Genomic DNA, 23,157 nt, shown 5'->3' with positions numbered 1-23,157 from the left:
ACTTTTTAAACTCATTTATTCCACGCATTTTTAGCCAAGGGACACTGGCAAAAGGGGTGCCGTGCATTGTCTGCCCTGTTTGCAGTCCTTTACATCCCCGCCAGTCCACACTTAGCAGAATATCTTACTTTATTCTGCATCAAATTGCCATTCATCGTAAAAACAGGAAAGCACAATTTAAAACACTGAATTATTTGTATAGTCACTGTGTTGAAGATGATGTGAATAACCACCCTAACAACTTATCCTTAAGCAGATGCTTCGGCTAAGGAAAAAAAAAGAATATCACAGCATCCAAAATATAGATCAGAGTGGATCCTGGTGGTGACAGCTCAAGGTATTTAATCTGTGCAGAAATCGCATTCCAAACATTACAGAACTGCTCAGTGTTGTATTCCTTGCAGACTCCATTCCCCCACAAATATTTAAGATTTTAAAAAAAGCCACTGAACCAAAGGCATTATTCAGTAAATAAAAATGTAGCCTAAAAGAAATTTATTAAAATGATGAAAATCTTTAATTTTTTATTCAGATATAATTGTACGGACACGTGTATATACAAATACAGATTTTATGGGTTTGTTTTTTAACACTTTTTGTTAAATTCATATAATGTAAGCATTTTGAAAACAGCACTCAATAAATAAGTGCAAAGAAACTGCAAAGCAGGGCAGTACAAGGACAGGACCACACTGAGTTGGACTGTCATACCCAGAAGCACACAAGAAGTGGCTTCAATAGGCCATCAAGGGTAACCATGGAAAGCAGATTCTGTAGGCTCATGGGCAACCTCCACTATGCTAGCATCTATTAAACTGGTCAGATAATGGCAGTAAGATTTTGGCAGCAAGATTAGTCTCAAGTCTGAAAAACATGGGTGAAGGTACGGCAAAAGTAGGGCACTGCAGGTCAGAAATAGATTCGTCCATTTGCTGCTCCATTTTTAATGAGAACTTAAGGGGGACTTGGTAGCAGGGAAGAGAAAGAGGAATCTGACTTACAGTAGATGGAAACAAAATTATTAAACTTACATAACTGGACTATGGAAAAAGTTTGGTATTTTTCAAAATTTGCAAAAAATTGATTCAGCCACTGCTGGCAATGTGAAAAAACCCCAAACACACATATTCCCTTGGTAGCTATTATTTCTTTCCTTCAACGGTTATATAGGAAAGAAAATTATTTACATACAGTATAACCCCTTGCTACATTTGGTGTTCAATGGGGTGAGGAATCAAGTCACTGTACATTATCACATATGTCGCTGGGAAGGCCCCTTTTGAAAACAATCACCCATGAAAAGAAAAAGGAATAAACAACTAGAAGGAAAAAAATTGTTTTCACAAGAAGAATAAAATCCCAAACTATTGTGAATCCACATGCTAATGAAAACCAAACACCCAAAGAAAAATACCATGGGCTTCCAACAATAGACCATTAATTCCACGGACAAAACATCGATAACCAGATGCCACAATGCTCCAAGTCCTGCCATTGTGAAATCTTGAGTGGCTGAATGGCTTTCATGAGTGAATCCTGTATGGGGAATGACCTGTGGTGGCTACATCATCAGTAACCATGATGGATTTTGGGGGGGATATATCCAAGAAGGTGAATGGTTTATTTAAATTTTAATATCACGAAAATCTATTTTCTTCTCACTTACAAAAGACATAATCAAATTAATACTTTATTATCAAACACTATGTACAACAGAGGCTGCTAATAATACAGAATTTAAAGAACATAGCATTTTTTTTGTCTTAACTTGTCTTTCCTTCGCCAGCTGAGAAAGTACAGTACAAAACAATATTTCTAAACTAACACAAAATGTTACCTTGTTGTCTATTAAAGGATACACAGTATCCATCACACAGATCAATCCTTATTTCCCTGCTACCCTATTCAAAGCCCTTAGCAAACTTGGACTGGATGACACAGGGCAGACTGTCTGAATTGAGGGGATCAAATGTTGTATCTCATATTCCATGCTTGAGAACAGGGGCTATAATAAACGTACATACTGACATCTTTTTGAAGACGCCAGGACAGCACACACACACACACACACACACACACACACACACACACACACACACACACAGGTGGGAGAGATTAAAACATTTTCAGGCACTGGCCACATTTGCATGAATGCACCATAAGGCTTGGTTAGCATCAGTGCTCCTGCATGAGCAGCAAACCTTGTTAAATATCAGTTCCAAGGAGATACAATTCATGGCCTGCACATACCATAGAACATAGCTATGGCTTGCTTATGGCTAATTTCTTTGATAAGGAGTCATGATTTGCTTTCAGATGGAACATACAAATGGATGGTTTAGTATCTTCAGTGTTCAGAAGTATTTATACTAATCAAGTCTTATGTCTCACTATGTCCTGTGAACATGGCCATTTCTTGCTTAATAAGATTGCCTGATGCCATCAAATATCCGAAGGTCCTGTGAACCTACTGCCGAGAAGATCTGCATTTGAGGCAATGTAGCAATTAGCATCTGAACTGTAATTACAGTGTTGCTTTTATTCATTAGATTAGCAGTGGCGCCGTGGCAAAGCAAAAGTTTGAATTCACTGTGGTGACAATCTGTGGTTTAGAAAGCGTGCTATTGAGGCAAGTGAGTCCAGCGTTTTATTATTTGTAGATAAATGATGAAAAAACAGCTATAGCCATTGTTAGGACAACGAACAGTGCAACTCATATTTGCAATTGGTAGGTTACACTTGTAGGATCTTAATTCATGTGCAACATTGTCTTTGCCTTGATCACTATTTTCAAGGTCATCCCTTCCTACATATGCACCCAAAATACATATTGAAGAGAGGAGATTGATTGATTGTACTCTGAGGAAAACAGTGCCATTCCTCAGGGTTGATTATGAAACTTTTTTTTATTTGTGTGCTATATCTCTGTGCTTTCAAATACAGCCCAGGGCGCCTTACATTTACCATTTCATTCATGCTATTTTTGAATCCTGAAATTCTGCAAAAAAGTTTTAGAAAAATGCTTTCTTTTCATAATACAAAGAGGCATTTACAAAATTCTGTCCATTTGCATTATGGTTTAGTATTAAATTCTTTCTTCTTCTTTTTTTGCTATCTTGTGAAAATTCAGTGAACCCTAACCACATTTTTGTAAAGTTTTGTTCTCACTAATTTTGAGAGAAAACTAAATTTCCTAAGTAATTTTCATGATCTCTCTTATTTAGTAAATCTAAATTTGGTCTGCCTAAGTTAATGGAATACTATAAAGAAGGCATTTCCTGGTAAATGTTTTATGAGGCTATATCACAGCTGCCTAAGGATTCACCCAATTTCAACCAATCAGCACCCCATAATCTTGTCACAAATTACCACATTTTATCATCTTTAAATAGGACAAGCATATATAGTTATTTTCAGCATAAGGTATATCTAGATAATGTATTTTCTACTCTAGTGGATTTTTAAAAGCAACAAAATAGTTAAAAGTCTTTGGGAGTCTGTCTAATTTATCTCCTGTCAATGAAGACATTTACACTACTTTTCAACTGTGTTGGAAAGGAAGAGGGAGATGAGATCAATGCCTCAACTTTCACTCTACAGTTCAAAACAATCTTCTTGTACTCTGTTCTTTCCATGCAGAACTCCCCTCCACCCTCTATGACAAATGTCCTGGTTCCTCTCCAGCAGCATTTTACTCCAAGAGTTGCCAAACTTTCAAGGAGGCAGAATTATCACGACACTGGGGGTTCTGTATCACTCACCAGGTTTACTCCACCCTGAGCTATTATCAACATAGTATATATATCACCACCCAGAGCTGGATCCAAGGCTACTTGGCTACTAAGTCAGCCTTGGGAAAGGTCACTTTATTCACACAGAAAAAAATATTTTAGAAGTACAGAAATGCCTTTTTGCATTTGAACAAAAATTGTTGTAGCACCACGGTATCTGAGTCAAAAGAAAAGTAATCTGGTGTGCACTATATCCACCTAGAGCAATAACAGGCACTATCACTCCAACATAGTTTCCTAAATCTGACCTTGCATGTCGGTAGTCATTTTTATTCTCCCCTAATGACAGAGCTTATGTTATGGAGCATAACTTCTACAGTCAAGGACCTTTCAAGGCAGTTGCATACAAATAATATCTCTTTCCTTTGAGAAGCCTGATCACTGAGATATATCTATTCTTAATATCTTCCCTCCAGTCCTGACATGGTGACACAGTGCATTGCATGATCGTCTTACAGTGCTGAACAAGGAGAAATAAATATTTTATTGAAAACAGTAAAAAAAAATCTTCTCTTGGTTTTTTTTCAAATAACTTCCTTATTCTTCGACTAACTGCATCTCCTATTATTCTTCCTTCTCCATAAACAGATGGCCCAGTGAATTAACTAGGCAGTATCTTAAGAGAGGCTGCAGAAGAAAGTAAGAATCACTAGTGTCAATATTGAAATTTGGCATTTTCATTTGGAGTCCATTTATTTTAGAAGGGATCAAGGAAAGCCAGGGAAAGCTTGGGAGTAGGAAGAGGTTTAGTTATTCCTCTTCAATTTCTGCTCAAAGTTCAGGTTGCAGAGGAGAGAAAGGGAGAAGACTGGGGAAGGAGAACAAACCAACATCTGCAAACCAATACAAAGTCCCGTTGCTGGGATGAGCAGTTAAGTGGATCTTTGATGTTCCAGGATCCTGAAGTTGACTGTGGCAGCTTGCTAGAATATGTGCTATAACGTCAAAAGCATTGCTAGAAGGAACAGTAGAGTTGTGAAAGGCTGACTGGATATCCTTAAGGTCTGAGCTGCATTCTCACCACGAGATGGTTCAGCCGATTCATGTACAGTATCATCTGTTCAAACAGAAAGCACACATTTGTAATTTTTTCCTCCAAAGATAAAGAAAAAAATAAATATATTTTAAAACATATTATTGTAAAACTTTTTAATAGTTCCTTGGTTAAATACCATGTGTTCCAATTAAAAAAATGAAACCAAAAGGGAACACCCATTGAAACGTTGGACATTGTTCTCTGAATTAGTTTTAGATTTGTATTTGTCTTATGTAGTTAGCATGCAAAAAATCAGTGAATGTCCAAGTGATAATTTACCAGTTCCAAAATGATTCCAAAGTTTTTGCTTGTAAAATCTGGCTACATAAAATTTTAAACAAAGATAAGAGGGTTGTAAGGAAGACTGACTTGATCAGAGATCTTGCTGAAGAGAAAAATTATATCAATGCATATTGTTTCCTTAAAATTTAGAATATCATGATTTTGTTTGAAAAATGGGAAATGAAAGCAATTAAGCACAAATCTCAAAAGCTGCTGTAGCTTCCTATCAGTAGACAACAACAGAAGCTCTGAAATGATACCATATTTAAACAGATGATACATCATTTGAGAAAGCAGGCTCAAGGTTGACTCAGCATTCCATCCTTCCGAGGTAGGTAAAATGATGACCCAGATTGTTGGGGGCAATTAAGCTGACTTTGTAACAATGCCGCTTGGGGTGTGTGTGAAAGCCCTAATAAGCAGGCATATACATAGAATGAAGGCTACTGCTAAGCTTGTAAGCCGCCCTGAGTCTTCGGAGAAGGGCGGGATATAAATGGAATTAAAATAAATAAATAAAAATAAAAATCACACCATAAAGATATTGAGAGATGGCCACAAGCAGAAATTATGCAGAATGACTTACTCTGCTTTTTGACATTTCTAAATAGTGCTAAAGAGTCTTTCTCTCTCTTCGAAAAGGAAAAAATGATTGGAAGTAACACCAAATATCCCAAATGGTCTTTTTCTGTATAAATTTTGTTTTCCATGGCATCTAAGTAGGAAAATACTTACCTAGAAAATTTAAATGTTAACTATGAGAGACTTTGATTAAGATTTAAAACTATCCAGAGACAGTGAATTTAATTGTACAGTTGCTGGGTTCCCTATCCTAAATGAAATTAATTTCTATGTTTATGAGCAATTGCATCTAAATTGTCATAATTATTTCTAAAAGTTTCATTGCTGTTTATAATATAAAAATCATAACATTAAACAATATCTAACCCTAAAAACATGCACAACTTATAATACATTTAATTTGATGTTGGAAACATTCAGTTTAGGTAACAGGAATGTCTCTTTTAGGAATATGAGCATTACAATTCCCTGAACGTACATCTTTCAATATGTAAAATGAAAGTAAGGCTATGGCTCTTTCATTAGGAGAAGCACATTTATTTTGCATTAAGCGCCCTAACAACCAAAGGACATAAACTTGCTTTACTCAGTAACTTCTATATCCACGTCTCTGTAGAAGTTTGATTCTGCTAAATTTAGAGGATAGGAATGCAGTACAAATTAGTAGAGTGGGACAATGACAACGACTATAACAAGCTTTAGGGTATTCCTTTGAAAACTTCCTCCTGCTCCTTTGGGGAATTATCTTAGGTTCTGACTTTCTGACGTCTCTCTTTGCCAGAGGGTCTGTGCCTTGTATTCACTCCTTGTCAGCTTTTCTCTTCATCAGAGGGACTTTGTTTGCCCTGCTGTCCCTTCAGCTTCCTTCATCTGAGAACCTCTGCCTTAACCTTGTTTGACTTCCTCTGTAGGTCTCAGGTAGCTCTAGAACAGGACACTCAAAAATCAAGAAATTGAATATTTCTTAAGTTTTCTCCCCAGTATCTACAGTACACTATTAACATAAATGTACCAAGAATATTATCATATCCAGTTGTCCATCTTTTAAACCTGAAATCAATTTTATTTTACCCATTTACTGCAAAATACAGTGCATATATTTTCCTCTAGGACATTGTAAAATTATGTCCAAAATTCATCTATAGATTGGGGCAGGGTAGCAACTAGATAAAATGCATTTAAATTCTCATGGACAATATATATATATGTATATGCATATGCATATGTATATGTATACGTATATGTGTATATGTGTATATATGTATATAAGGGACGCGGTGGCTCAGTGGGTTAGGACGCTGAGCTTGTTGATCAGAAGGTCGGCAGTTTGGCGGGTCGAATCCCGAGTGCTGCATAACAGAGTGAGTGCCTGTTACTCGTCCCAGCTTCTGCCAACCTAGCAGTTCGAAAGCACGTAAAAATGCAAGTAGAAAAATAGGGACCACTCCGGTGGGAAGGTAACAGCGTTCCGTGCACCTTTGGTGTCTAGTCATGCCGGCCACATGACCACGGAGACGTCCTCAGACAAGCGCTGGCTCTTTGGCTTTGAAATGGAGATGAGCACCGGCTCCTAGAGTTGGAAACGACTAGCACGCATGTGCGGGGGAACCTTTATATATATATATATATTGCTCAAAAAAATAAAGGGAACACTTAAACAACACAATGTACTGTATTTAATAGTAGGATGTCTTATCTTGTGTTCCCTTTATTTTTTTGAGTAGTGTATATGTGTGTGTGTGTGTGTGTGTGTGTGTGTGTGTGTGTGTGTGTCTATAGGTATACATCACATTTTTTTACTTAAATATTCATCTCTTGAATGGAAACACCAAAAAATGAGGTGGGAATGGGATAAGAACTGTTATGTTTTTAAATGAGGTGCTATGTTTGAATAAGCAGATTGTCATGGAAAAAGCATACTTTTTCTCAACATCTTACAAGACAATTCTAGCATTAGCAAATTAGATACACCATAAGCAATATTAGCGCTGCAAGAAATGAGTAAAAGCAGAATCATTTTTACCATGCAAACCATGCAAAGAGAAAGAAAGAAAGAGACGCGAAAGCTGCAGAAAGACAGAGGCATTTGTTAAAAGAGAGTCTCTAAGCATACTAACCTGCTGGTTCTAATGAATTTTCTACTTTGTCGTTAACATCGAAAACACGATCATGAACACCTATAGTTTTCATACAGTTGTCTATAACGAAAATAGAGATAACAGCCAAATAAGTTAGTAAGACACCCTTAAAATCCCCATTTTTCTTTTTTCCTTTTTTGCTGCTGTCTTCGTGTCTGATTTCTATTTCTATTATAGGCATATATTTATATCTTAACTGTGGCCTGCTTTGAAACACCACAGTAGTTTTCTTTTTGTACCACCATTTAAGAAACAACAAGTTAGCAACTGATGCATATGAAAAACAAATAAGAAAACTGCTTTGTGGAAAATGATTAAAAGATATGGCAAAAACAAAAAGAAATGATGCTGAAAAGAAGAGATACCACATAGGATTTTAAAAGTTAAAAGAAGTTTATACCGCTGTTTACTAAACCGAAGCATGCACTATAAAGCCACCCTCTAAAGCAAGGCATACGGCACTTACTTGCAGGCCGTACATACACTTTCAGCTTTAAACAGGCTCTCCTTCCATTATCAGGGATTGCAGATGCTGAAAAAGAAAACAGGAGATTGGAGAGCATAGTTATTCTCCATCTTAAAGGACAACATCCAACATTCTTCTTTTACTTCAGTAAGTAATCACAACACCATCTACATAATATTGGGGATGTTCAAATATCAAACAAAAATTTTAAACTATCCAGTGTTCTGTATTTTTATATATAATTACTTTATTTTATTCATTTTATTTTGCTTTCCTCCCAAAACATGGGGTTAAAACAACAGCACTGATATGCCAAATTTTCTATCCCTTAGCATCAATGTACATAAATAACAAAGAAGGCTAAATTGGTGGTCTTTCCTTGAGAGCCCAAAATTCACAAATTGTTTACTTTAACCAGAAGATGATAGCGATATGGTCTCCATTATGTTGCTGAACTGTATCTCTAATGATCCTTTACTTTTGGTTATGTTGGCTAATAGTCCTGGGAAAATTTTATTGGATTTATTCCTGCTTCAGTTAAAACACAAAAACTAGATAGAAATAGGTTCCTCACATCTACTTTACCGGTATTATGCTTCATAATTTGAACCATAATATGCTTCATCAAAGAACTTGTATCGTGAATGGGTCTAGAGAAAATGTCAATTTGAATACAATAGTGGAATTACAGAATAGATCTCTACATGGCCTGAATCAAAATACATTCATGACGCATATGTGTATATAATAAGTTGCATTTTGTTTCAGAAAATAAAACAAGGTTTTATGTGGAGCTTCCATTGCAGCTTTAAAAAGAAATTAGCCTAATAGGACCCAAAGACGCTTTTTCAAAAGGCAACTGGACTTTGTTTTTCCTTGAAGACTTTTCGCTTCTCATCCAAGAAGCTTCTTCAGTTCAGTTCTGAAAAAGTTTCTTTGGGACAATCATGACCGGATGTCTGAGAATCTCCATAGACCAGGGGTGTCAAACTCAATTTCATTGAGGGCCGCGTCAGCATTGCCCTCAGAGGGCTAGGTGGGTATGGCCTGGGTGGGTGTGGCCTACTGGGTGGGCGTGGCCTACTGGGTGGGCGTGGTTAGACTGTGTATGGCCTACTGGGTGGGCGTGGCCAGCTCTACATCGTTCGCATCAAGGGTGCCTATGGGGGCCTGGGCAGGAGTGGCACAGATCTGAGGGTCTCTGGCAGAAGGAGGGTCTCTGGGCCAGGGCCAAGGCAGTGGGGGCCGTTCCCTCACTGTTTCCAGGATGGCTTCGCGGGCCGCATGAAACCACTTCGCGGGCCGGATCTGGCCCCTGGGCCTTGTGTTTGACATGTCTGCCATAGACATTTTGTCTTTTGTCTATTAGGAGTTTAAGTGACTTACATGCATGTGAGAAATGATTTTTTTTACAAATGTTTCAAATTTTCTGCAGCTATGAAGAATATTTGTTTTGAAAACTGGGTTAGGATGAACAAAGTACATCTGCTTGAAGCAACTTCCTTTGGAAGGCTTGTATGGCTGCTTCAAAGGCTTTGTTTTTTTTCCATGCATAACTACTTTTCTTCACTATTGGATCAGACAAAACAATTATCTATGTATGTATATATTCATAAAAATCACTAGGTTTAAAGCAGCCATATGAGTCTTCCAAAGGACATGGCTGTTTTAATGCTTCAAATAGGGGTATTTCTTTTGCACTCTACGCTTTTGGCTCTAATCTTGTTCACTTTGGCTTTTAATGTATCAATACAGCATCGAAAACAGGTAGTCCTTGACTTACAACAGTCCATTTAGTGACTATTCAAAGTTACAACGGCAGTGAAAAATGTGACTTATGAGCATTTTTCACACTTATGGTCGTTGCAGCATTCCCATGGTCACATGAACAAAATTCAGATGCTTGGTAACTGAGTCATATTCATAATGGTTGCAGTGTCCCCTTTTATAATCTTCTGAGAAGCAAAGTCAATGGGTAAAACCAGATTCACTTAATAACTGTGTTACTAACTTAACTGCAGTGATTCACTTAACAATTGTGGCAAGAGAAGTCATAAAATGAGGTTAAACTCACTTAACAAATGTTTCAGCAACAGAAATTTTGAGCTCAATTGTGGTCATACGTCAAGGACTACTTCTAGGTGCTGATTCTTTAAACCAAGCAGTCATAGATCTACTCTTGTACAAGTCTGAGTTTATATTATTTATCTACCCTCATTAACAAATAACTGAAAATTATAAATCTGTACTATCTAGAATTATATGCTAAATGCTCTCTTATAAACTCCCTGGACATAACTCTCTATACATAACTGAACTAATCTGGAATAAAGATTCTAAGCAAGCTGTCTGTCTGACTTGGACATTCCAAGAGATTGTGATTTATTCACATAAGCAAAGTTAACTTTCTTTCTTTTTTTCAGCAAAAGCATTTGATGGTTTGGGCCATTATTGTAAGAACTTGTGTCCAAGTAATATATTAACATAAACAAATGTATCTATCTATGTGATTGCTAAGAGTCAATACTGGCTTGACAACACATAATCAATCATAACAATGTAAAATGTGTATATATTATATACATATACATGGAGGAAAACCATGAGAAATAAATTATTCCTGACAATATTGAGGTAGAACAGGACTTTTCTTTTCAATCAGCAGACACATTCTTCAATCCTTTATTATGATACGGGGAATTAGAGTAGGGAAAATATGATTCAATTATCATATAGTCCCAGGAGTAAAGATAGTGGACAGATTTTATCACTAAATGTCCTGGTAAAGAGACATTGCTATAATAGTTCAGAAGTTTGAACATTTTATAAGGGACTATTCATACGCTATTTAACTTGGAAGCCTTTATTTAACCTGATATCCAATTATTATTTATTTTTTAAAAAATGCTTTTGAATACTACAAATAATTATTTCTGTTAATATCTGATTTTGTTTGCTCATAAATTAATATATGTGATATATTATTAATGGTTTGTTGATATTTATAGTTTTATTTATTTCACCGAACCTATGCAGCATAGCTAAATGAATTATGATTCTATGGCATTCAGATAATAGATTACCAAAGGTTGGAGATTTAAGAGTATATCTGAAATACAGAGATAACACAATGCTAAATTAAGATCATTTTTGCTGATTATGATATAAATTCAAGAAAGTAACAGAGAATTCTTCAAAAATAATAAATGTTATGATGATGCCACCAAGAAGGCAACAGTACATGATATACTTGACTTAGTGAAAATTGGAGAGACAGTCCCATGAAGACTGAACAAATATGTTGATAAATAGTTCTGAAAGTTCTTATTAGATGAACATGAACTTAAGGTTGATAATCAATGGTTTGTGTATACAGCCAGTCAACAGATACTAAATTTCAAGGTAGGTAGAGCTTACAGGAATTTAAAGGATAACTTGCTTTAAAAAAGCAACGATATGCTGTTTTATAAAACAATTGTTCATGGTGCAATGCTGCATTTCAGATTTTTCCCAAAATGATCCTAATTTGAAAGCATATAGATATAAATAGATTCATGAACTCTTCTGAGCATTGATGTAAAGATATTTGCTTTCAAAATGACAAAATATTAGGTTAAGAGGGAAAAAATCCAAGACAAAAAAGATTAAGAGGCATAAGAAGTCTGCCTCTTTTAATCATAAACAAAATTGCACAATGGTGTTACTCAGCTCTAATTCATATTCAAAGACAAATACTTAAGAAGTGCTAACAGCTGGCTTCCCTGTGTGCTCTCAATAAATCAAATATGGGGGAAGCCTTTACTGACATTTATTGTAAAGAATGTGTTACAGGGCAAAGTATTGCACTCTGTGGAGGCATGCAGGAAACTGGCCACCTTCCAGAGGTCTATGATGAATATACAAATCTTATTCAAGACAGATTAGGTGGCTTAATAAAATAGAAATATCATGTTATCTACCTAACAACAGGGGTACAGGTACAGAAGAAAGTTCCTTGTTACCTTAAATGACAAAAATGTGTGATTGTTTCTATGCCACCCTATCTTTTAATTGCCTTTACAAATGACACAAAAAAGCATAAAAGCATATTCAAAGGCAGGATGTCCATTTTTATATTTATACATTGTAAGTTGTGCTTTTGCAAAGCAATATATGATGTTCTATTATATACCAAGGCAATAAACTTGCTTTCATATTTTTCTTACAATGGAAAACTCCAAATACAATTGTAACTTTAACAACCACAGAAAAAGTTTTTAAAAATGTGATGATTATTACATATAGTCAACCCAAATAGTGAAATTATCTTGTGACTAAATACTATTCAAATAGCTCAAAAGACTAAAACTAGTTCAAAAGAATCTTCATATAAACATCCCTTTAACATTGCTTAAAATGGTTGATAGATTCCCAACTAATAAAGGAGAATATTTGTAGCCCAGGATTAAAATGTGGGGCCCTTGATCCTCTCTGAGGTTGGTTGCTTTTTTGCAGATGTTTCACTACCCAAACTAGGTAACATTGTAAGTGCTAGTTGATGATGTTACCTAGTTTGGGTAATGAAATGTCTGCAAGAAAATAACCAAGCTCAGAGAGCACCAAGGACTCTTCAGATTCCCAACTGAATATCCTTAGAAATTAACTTGAACACCAAATCAGAAATGATTGTCTTATTTCATCTCTTCCAATCACTGTATATTTTACTCTTACATTCTTAATATATTCATTGACTGATTGTGTGCCAACTATCAATGTTGATTCTTAATGAGCACATTTTCTCCAAGATCATTCCTCTTCAACTTGGTCCTTCAGATAATCTAACAGTGCAGCCATCGTCACTGTAACCAAATCTAATGGTTGATTTGTTTGTTGAACTATTTGATGGTTTCTTTTTTTGGCTATCCATAGAATTCTTAGGAGCTTTCTTCAACCAAAGTTAAAAAGCATCAATCCTGCTTATTTATATCCAACTTTCATTTCCATAGAGTATCATTGAGAAAACCATGTCTTGCATGATTCTGATTTTTGTAGGTACAAGTAGTCCTTGACTTATGACTGGTTACTTAATGACCATGTGAAGTTACAGCAGCTGCCTCCCCCACAGTAGCATTTTGGACACTTGGCAACAGGCTCATCCTTGCAGCATTCCATGGTCACCTGACCACAATTCGCAATATATTTATTTTTGCCAGTTTTGGGTGTTTACTTTTGGTTTTTGGCAAATAAAGCTCATTGGGGAAAATGGATTAACTTAATGACTGTGGCATATGTTTAATGACTACTGCAAAAAATGTTAAAAAAAAATCAGGTCCGAACATGTGATGGGTTCAGTTATGATCGTAAATTGACGGCTACCTGCATAGACAAATTCAATATCTGTATATATTCTTCAAGGGTTTTATTACTATTCTGCTAAGTGCTTGCTGTGTTTTTCTTGACAGCTAGTACATATACTGTTAATAAAAGGCAGAAGCTATTCAGCACTTCAACATCCTATCAATTCTAAGGCTGGTTGTAATACAGGCACTCCTTGTTTAGTGATTGTTCGGTTATGACAGTGATGAGAAACTAACTTTGCAACCAGATTTTGCATTTACAACCTTCTCAGATCTGAAAAGCAAAGGAAAACTGAAGATCAGTTGTGGTTTCACTTAGCAACCCCCTACTTAATGACTGAATTGCCAATCCCAATTGCAGTCACTAAACAAGGATTGCTAGTGTTTTCTGTCATGTTTGGTCTTACCTTTATTCTTCTGCTGGGTTCCTACAAGTAAAATCCATGGAAAAGCTGGCAGGAAGACAGAAGTTTCTCCTGCCACGTTTTTGCCCACTTGACCATGTTCCACAGCACCTAACTGAAGCACTCCATCCCACCTGCACTACAGAGCATTTGACCACTGCACTCTCTCCCCCTCCCCCCAACCTGTCTGCATCTTTCACTTGCAGTCTGCTTGCCTGGGACTATCACCTTTTCTCATTTAACAACCTACGCAGTCCTGGGTTTATGACAGCAACCAGACCTGCTGAGATTGCTGTTATTAGGCATCGTGTTTTATGACCACATTGCTTAGTAAAGAAAATTCCTATCTCAATCACCATAATAACCCAAGGACTACCTGTGGACAAGAAGGAAGCTGAAGCAGCCCCATACAGACAAATCAGAAATTTCAAGTGCAGATAGTGTTTCTAACAAAGTTATATGGACAAGCCCTTTGAAGTGTGTGAAAAATTATTAATAGCAGAGATTTGCCTTTAACCATTTTCAGCAGAATATGATATTTATTAGTTAAATCCAAGATCCACATAACCTTATATAATTCTCAGTTCTAAATTCTAATTGCCAGAAGCACCAAAATTCTAATATTGTGTGTCAGCTGTAGAGATTGGGAAGTTTCATTTTTAAGAACAGCCATCTGCTTCATTCTTAGTGAAAAAAATGAGCTTGTGTGGAAGCATTAAAAATGCAGTTTCCCATTATGTTTGCCAAAGGCAATATTTCTCAATTTGTAGGAGTCAAAGAAAAAAGAGAGAGGGAAAGTTAGCCTATTAGCAGAGTCAAGCCTTTCTCCTATAGGACTTGATGTGATTTATTCTACAACACAAACATATGTAGATTAGACAGGTAAGTGCAGTTTACACATTAACATTCTTCTCACAATGGAAATTGAAAGAATTTACTATTGACATAAATGCTACTAAGAGACTGCTGAAGTTTAATGAACTGAAAGGAAGTTTTCATGTATATGATGTGCCGAAAAACAAATAAAAACCTGCTGACAAAACATATTTTTAAATTATATAGTTATATATATTATAAAATCTGTAACTTGGACCAGGCTTTTTACATACAAAGTAATGCCATCCTTTAGAAATCTATGGCTCCATTTTCAAGGCAAGGATTCAGTGTCAATTGTGATTAAATCTAATTGCTTGTAAGAAACTTAGTCTTGCATATTTATTATGTGCTTATTTTTGGTATGTGGTTTATCCCTACAAATTCTATGATAAATTCCTTTGCTAAACTACTGTAGCAAATTACTCAACTTGCTGGCAACATTTGATTTCACTCTCTCCATTTAATTTATAAATAGGTTAAGTTACCAACAAAGCAGGAGATTAGAACATCTTAAAGCAAAGAACACGACGACACCAACTACAAAAGGTACAATTACATTATTGCTGGAGAAATTTTATGAGCTTTGCCACAATGTCTTGCTTATTATATATTTTAATTAATGGATCCAAACTCTAACTTTTATAGGAAATTTTATTTCATCACATTTCTACTCTAACATATTGTATAATGCTCTCATGGAAATGAAAATAAATTTTAAATGCCTGCCATCAAATTCAAAAACACTGTGTATGGCATATTTCAAATTGTCCTATGTTATCAGGAGGACAACTGAAATGTAAAGTGACAAGGACCCTACATCTTACAAAAACAAATAGGATTGCTTGGGCCCTCTGGACTCTTTTTTTTTTTTACTCTGCCTCAGGCCGATGCAAGCGGGTAAGAACTCCTGGAGTCCAACATTTCAGCCCAAATATGAAGAACTTTTCCTATGCAAATATTACACTGAATATAGGAAAGTAAGCCCATCTAACAATCTATCTAAAGTCTATGAAGACTTAATTTCTGTATAGTTGTAAGCATATTACATATTGTTAAGTTAGAACTGTGCAAAGGAGCACTTCACAAAGCATCTTGGTTTGAATGAAGTATCCCTCTTCAAAGACAGGTAGTTTAGAGGGCTTGATGTGTCTGCTTTGATGACTTTCCATACATGCGGGTACAACTGCTTCATTCCACTGGGAATCTCAGTGGATTGTGGCTGTTTGTGCATGAAGGTGGCTGACTCTTCTGATGCGCATGGCTGTCTTAATACTTTGAGGGTAGTGTTCATCCCAATACATAGTTTAGATTTCCGCCTTTAAATGTTTTGTACTGTCATGGTTACTCCAATATATGTCTCTATACACAGTCCACCTTGAATATGAATGGAATTTGACAACTTAGTTCAAGTCTGCATTGAGACCTCTGACTCTATTTTGCTAAAAACAGGATGCTATCTTTCTAGCCAAATAGAATTTTAAAATACCACAGACTGTTTACTAGAATGATCAGAATGTGTTTGGGAGATAAGAACTGAGATTTCAGAAATGATGTTTTATTGAAAAGTATTTAAAAATGGTAATCTAAGCTTTAGATTAGAAAGGATAGTTTGATGAGTAATTATATTGTCAGAGAGATATCCCTTTGATGGATATGGAGTGAAAATAAAGTCACAGTAGAAATTGGAAAACCAACAAGATAGAAAAACCTGTATTTTATTTTTTGCCCCAAGCAGTAGGCCAATTGTTCTTGGACATTAATATTCAGTCCTTAAAAAAGAAAAAAAATAAGCAACTTTTTCTTTTAGATTTGAGAAGGTGTTCCTGAGTAGCATTCAAGAATCACACAAATATGGAAATTTAATATTCATCTTAGTGAAACTTGAGAGTTACTTGGAGAATTCAGAGATGTATAATTTGGACACTCAGCCAAAACTTACTAGGGCAAGATGTTAACAGGGAATGTTCACAAATCAGTCAAAGAAATAAGAAATTCTGAACCTCAAGGAGATTGAGTGAGCTACAGAATTTGAACAACTGTTATAACTTTTCATTGTTATTTTTAATAAAACTTATATAGCATAAAATTCAGAATTAATAACCTCTAGTTATTACTTCCATATAATCTTGGTATTAGATGGATATAACTACTTTTTATACAGACCCTGAAATTTCAGGGTCAATTGATAGATGATACAAACATACAACATATGCTGGATCATAGAGAAAGCTAGGGAGTTCCAGAAAAATATCTACTTCTGCTTCCTTGACTATGCTAAAGCCTTTGATTGTGTGGATCACAACAAACTGTGGCAAGTTCTTAAGGAGATGGGAGTGCCAGACCATCTTATTTGTCTCTTGAGAAACCTATATGCAGGTCAAGAAGCAACAATGAGAACTGGACACAGAACCACCGATTGGTTCAAAATTGGGAAAGGAGTCCAGCAAGGCTGTATACTGTTGCCCTGTCTATTTAACTTATATGCAGAGCACATCATGAGAAAGGCAGGGCTAGATGAATCAAAAGTTGGAATTAACATTGGCGGGAGAAATATCAACAACCTAAGATATGCAGATGATACCAGTCTAATGGCAGAAAGTGAAGAGGAACTAAAGAGCCTCTCGATGTGGGTGAAGAAGGAGAGTGCAAAAGTGGGCTTGAAACTCAACATTAAGAAAACCAAGATCATGGCATCTGGCCCTCTCAATTCCTGGCAAATAGATGGGGAAGAAATGGAGGTAGTGACAGATTTTATTTTCCTGGGCTCCAAGATCACCACAGATGGGGACTGCAGCCAAGAAATTAAAAGACACTTGCTCCTGGGGAGGAAAGTTATGGCAAATCTAGACAGCATACTAGAAAGCAGAGACATCACCCTGCCAACAAAAGTGCGTATATTCAAGGCCATGGTTTTCCCAGTTGCAATGTATGGCTGTGAAAGTTGAACCATAAGAAAGGCTGGGTGGCAAAGAACTGAGGCCTTTGAACTATGGTGCTAAAGAAAACCCCTGCGAGTCCCTTGGACTGCAAGGTGATCAAACTGGTCAGTCCTAGAGGAGATCAACCCTGACCACTCTTTAGATGGCCAGATCCTGAAGTTGAAACTCAAATACTTTGGCCACCTAATGAGAAGGAAGGACTCACTGGAGAAGAGCCTAATGCTGGGAAAGATTGAGGGCAAGAGAAGAAGGGGATGACAGAGAATGAGGTGGCTGGATGGAGTCACTGAAGCAGTAGGCGTGAGCCTAAATGGACTCCAGAAGATGGTAGAGGACAGGAAGACCTGGAGGAACATTGTCCATAGGGTCGCGATGGGTCGGTCGCGATGGGTCGGACACGACTTCGCAACTAACAACAAATATGTAATAATCATCACAATTTTTAAAATCTTTTCTGTGGTTCTTAAAGTTACAATTTTATTTGGAGTTTTCCATTGTGAGAAAAATATTTTGTAGTCTAAAAGCAAGTTTATGGAAAGTATTGCCTCGGTGTATAATAGAACATCATATATTGCTTTGCAAAAGCACAACTTACAATGTATAAATATAAAAATGGACATCCTGCCTTTGAATATGCTTTTATGCTTTGGACCCCTTCCCCACAGAAAAGAAAACATCGGGAGTCACAAAACCCTGCTGCTTTCCCCCCACCAGCAGTCCACCGCTGCTGCTGCTTATTCCCCCTCCCACGTGGAGCACCCTCCCACTGCTGCTTTCTTCCTCAACCTCCACCGCGCAGAGCGCCCTGCCACTGCAGCTTTCACCAGCAGGAAAGGTGGAGTTTGGGAGGCAACGGCAGGGCATAGCCCAGGTATCACCCAGCAGCAAAGCTCGTCCTTCCCACTCAAGAAGCCCCCAGAGGCTCCTTGGTTCAATCTGAGTTGAAGAAAGCAGAGGTGCAGCAGCAGGATTGCTCTCAAACAGTAAGAGCTGGGTGCTCTACTCACTTGTGTGCACCCACCTTATTGAAAGCAATCCTGCTGGTCTGCCTCTGCTTTCTTCAACTCGGATGGAGCAGAGTGGGGAGAACGAGGAGAAGAAGAATGGTGAGGCTTTGTGCCAGCCAGCTGGCCAGGTGAGGGATAGGTCGGGCGATGGTGGCTGGCTGGCTGGCTGGGGGGATCATGGCCACTGGAGGGAATCTGAGAAGCCTCATGGCAACAAAATTGGCAGCTCCCCTCACACGTCCCGTTTTCCCGGCTCCATACAAGATGCTTGGCAGATCGCTCCTGATCAGATCCATGCGGTACCTTCTTTCCAGCTCCAACGCGGTCCTCCATTACTTCCTCTGCCGCCGTGTGCAGTCTTACAAACAAAAGAAGCTTGTGGGCAGTCCCACAAACTTCTTTTATTGGACTGCCCACAAACTTCTTTTGTTTGTGGGACTAAAGAAAGTTCAAGCAATCAATTCCAACTTCGCGAGATCTTTTTTTCCGTGAGAAGTTGGAATTGATTAATTGAACTTTTTTTTCTAGGTGGCGGAAAACTGGGCAGAGGACTGGGCAGAGCCAGTCCAGAGCTGTAGGTTGCTGACCCCTGGTCTATGCCAATGAATACTAGTATATAAAAAAGGCGAAGACATTGTCTTAACTATTTTCTAAATAGTCAAGGCACCCTCTCCTAAATTTGATAGATCTTACTATCTGTGATGACCTTGGAAAAACATCAGGAATCAGGAAGGTAAGAGAAAGAAACTCAAGGTTGTCCTGCCTTGATTTCTTTGGAAAGAAGGGAAAATGCCATCAGGAATTGAGATATTGCTATGATAGTTTAGGTCACTAGAGTTCTTGTATTTCTATATATACATGTGTATATGCATATGTATATTGATGTCATGCAAGTGTTCATCAGTATTTTCATGAACTGATTAGTAAGATATTTTTCAAGAGCAACATTGTAAGGGCTTCAGTCAATGATCTGTTTCGGAATTTTGAATTATATATGGACATCAACTGTTATTTCACCATATTATTTCTTAATACTCCAACCCAGTTGTTTTTTCCCCATTTTTTTCCCCAGGCCTTCCCATCTCTAGATCAAACTTGGCCAATAAAGAATTCTATTCTATTCTATTCTATTCTATTCTGTTCTGTTCTGTTGTGTTCTGTCCTATTCTTCTCCAACTGATACCAAGATAAACAGAGTCCTGAAAGTCTTTAGATCATTTACTTCCAATGTTTCACCGAGTTGAAAAAAAAACCCTTATCCTACTATACTTCTAATAATCCTTCTAGTTATTATTCTCTTTATACAGGGAAATACTAACTGCTGTCTTCCAAATGATACATTTAGCCACCCAGCCAATCTATAAGTAAACCACACCCTTATTTTAACATTTCTTCAGACATACCATGATACCTAAAATGTACCCTTTTTCAATAATTTCACAGCATTTATGGCTTCTTTTTCAAAAAATTTCTCCCACAGACATGAACATCTATAAAATTTCTTTCAATTCCACTCTTCAACTTACCACTATTATTTCCATAAAAATCTTGAAAATGCTCTTTCTAGAATTCATTACTTTATAGTTTAGTTTCATCCCAAATCACTGTTATTTTTAATTCCATTTTCTTTGCTAGTACCTTCTTGTTTAGCTTTCTTGCACCTATTTTTATTTATTTGTATATGCTGCCTTTATTTTTCTAAATAACTCAAGGCGGAGAACATACATATTACTCCTTCCACCTCCTATTTTCCCCACAACAACATCCCTGTCCTCTGTGAGGTGGGTTGGGCTGAGAGAGAGGGATTGGCCCAAGTCACCCAACTAATCTTTTATGCCTAAGGTGAGACTAGAACTCACTGTTTCCCAGTTTCTAGCCTGGTGCCTTAATAATTAGTTCAAACTGGTTCTCTTTACTTCTAAAATTTGTTTTTATTTCTAACAAACTAATCATTCTTCATTTCCTATATCTCTCTATATAATCTCTAATACTAGTGGCTGAATTGCAATGGGTAAAATAAATAAAATATTTTCAATTCCTTGCTCTATTTCAGTGTTTTTGTCACAATTTTTTTCTGTAAACATATTATATATTTTCCTTATTTTTATATAGTAATAATTATTTTATTATATACATTTTTTTCACTTTATCATTCCACAAAGCACTCTCATATTCCATAATGAAATATATTTTTGTTGCACTATGCAATGTATTTCTTTTCACTCTGTTCTAAGCATCTTGTACCTTCTTTTTCTTGATGTCCACTTCCATAAATTCAAAAGTGAGACTAATCCATCTTCTAATATTTTTTCCTGCACAATTCATACTTTCTCTTCTGGTTCCACTTTCAGTCTAGTTACTTTCATATCTGTTGTTCTATGGGTTTTCCCCCCACAAAATCCATTATTCACATATTTAAAAATGTCCTGTCCCATATTTAGCACCTGCAATCCTTTTGACCTTCACTAATTCTCTCACAATTTATCCTCATAAATATTCAGATCAATCATGCTTTTTGAGTCATTCCTTTTTTATAGGCACACATTAATAGACAATTGTTTAATTCATGAAAATAGGTCTTTTTCTACTAAGAAGCTTACAAGTCACAATATTAATTATTCTTGACACTGTGTACTATATGTTACATGTTCCTACCCATATATTCATGTAGATTTTTTTTCTGTTGATTTGGGTTTGCATTAATTAAGAATGTTATACAACTTGTACCATAACTAATCTCTGGTTCATCCATTTGGAACAGTTACTGGGAGATAATATAGGACTATTATAAACTTACGGATTCTTATTTTCAGAAAGCGCTGTAACAATCTAGATGACGTTTCTTCACACTCTCTGAAACACTTCATTCCTAACTGAATGTACAATTTCATTTCCTACATTTAATCTTCAACTACATTCCACAAAATCACATCACTTTCACTATTTCACAGTTCCAATATTTCTCTCTCTCTCATCTTTCAAATTTTATTCTTCTTATATTCTTTCAAATGTCCTGGTTATCACCAAACTGATTCACAGGTATTAACATGTACTGCTCAATATAGCTTGGGTTAATAAAGTGTTTAACATAAAAATTCATAGTGATATGGTGAATCTGTAGACTATGTTGTCAGCCTTTGTCATATTCATGCCACCTACAGCATTCTTTAACACTGGCATTTTTTAATTAGTATTCTAGCAGAACCAAAATCCAGTTTTATATTAAGCAAGGTCATAGTGTTCTATGTAAGGTAGGATCTATAATCCAAAGACAGTTTTGTCTGAGTCCCACAAGTTAGGAGACACATACAAATTAGTAACACCATTCAAGAAGTGTCTGTTCCTATTATATAACCAAATATACCTACACATTCTTCCTTTTCAAAGTGGAAGAAAAATATGTCTAATGAAGTGGTGTAAGTTATTCTGTTAGCAAATGCTGAAAAAGTGTCTTAAAACGAGAACAATTCATACAGTGCTTAAATGACAAGGCAGAACCACCATCACGTAGCTTGAATCAAATCTAAATGTTTTATCATATAGAGCCTCTGTTCTTTTTAAATGTTGTGTTGAGAGTCTGGTTTTCTTTCAAAACTCAACTCTTTGGATATCATAAGAATAAAGCGATATTCCAAGAGATATATGAACTGGAGTTCTACTTTCTTATTATTTCTTATTATTCTCCATGATTAAAATATTATTTTTCCTACTTAAAAAAATTAAGATTGTTTAATTAAATCTAAAAATACATGCAGATAACCTAATTCAGTCCTAATTATCCTTTTTTTTCCAAGGCATGGCATGCTAAATCTTTGGAATTTATTAATTAGATTTATTAGTCCTTGTTAGTAACTATTTTTAGAAACCTTTATGGTTTCATGTGAACCATCAATGAGTTTCTGGCCCTGAATTACATTTATCTGCCTGATAAATCAGCAAATTTATCTGCAAATATCAGTATTATTTTCAACTTTTATTTTTGTAATTATTTGCTTAACTGTAGTTTACTGAATAAATCACATCTGGCAGGGTTCACACAACACACTTAATCATAAACCATAGATTACATACCATGATGACTGAATTTGCACATAATTAATCCATTATGACTGATTGTGCTTTTGTGAAACAATTTCCCCAAAGCATAAAGTTTAGTCCATATGAAAAAAATTTAGTCTTTTATATTTAAAGATATAAAGATATACAATTAGTCAAAATGTAGCACACAATGTTTTGTTAGCAGAAACTATTGCATAGTTTTATTTATTTATTTATTTATTTATTTATTTATTTATTTATT

General features: G+C 36.2%; 1 protein-coding gene across 2 annotated transcripts in view; it reads right to left on the bottom strand.

Moving 5' to 3' along the window:
- Window positions 1–4,726: 4,726 nt before the first annotated feature.
- The window catches only part of EFNA5 (ephrin A5), a gene marked incomplete at both ends in the record, with an annotated part of 185,184 nt that continues 166,753 nt past the window's right edge, over window positions 4,727–23,157 (bottom strand). The window contains 3 exons of one of the 2 annotated variants that reach the window (XM_083351614.1): window positions 4,727–4,848; window positions 7,809–7,889; window positions 8,296–8,361. In XM_083351614.1, the coding sequence (XP_083207740.1) occupies window positions 4,727–4,848; window positions 7,809–7,889; window positions 8,296–8,361 (269 nt within the window). The remainder of the gene's footprint in view (window positions 4,849–7,808; window positions 7,890–8,295; window positions 8,362–23,157) is intronic. The other variant, XM_083351615.1, reaches the window with a different exon arrangement.

This window comes from Vipera ursinii (assembly GCF_947247035.1).
Source record: "Vipera ursinii genome assembly, chromosome: 2".
NCBI classification, from domain to species: Eukaryota; Metazoa; Chordata; class Lepidosauria; order Squamata; family Viperidae; genus Vipera; species Vipera ursinii.
The sequence above is the reverse complement of the archived record's forward strand: the minus strand, read 5'-3'. Positions and strand labels throughout refer to the sequence as shown.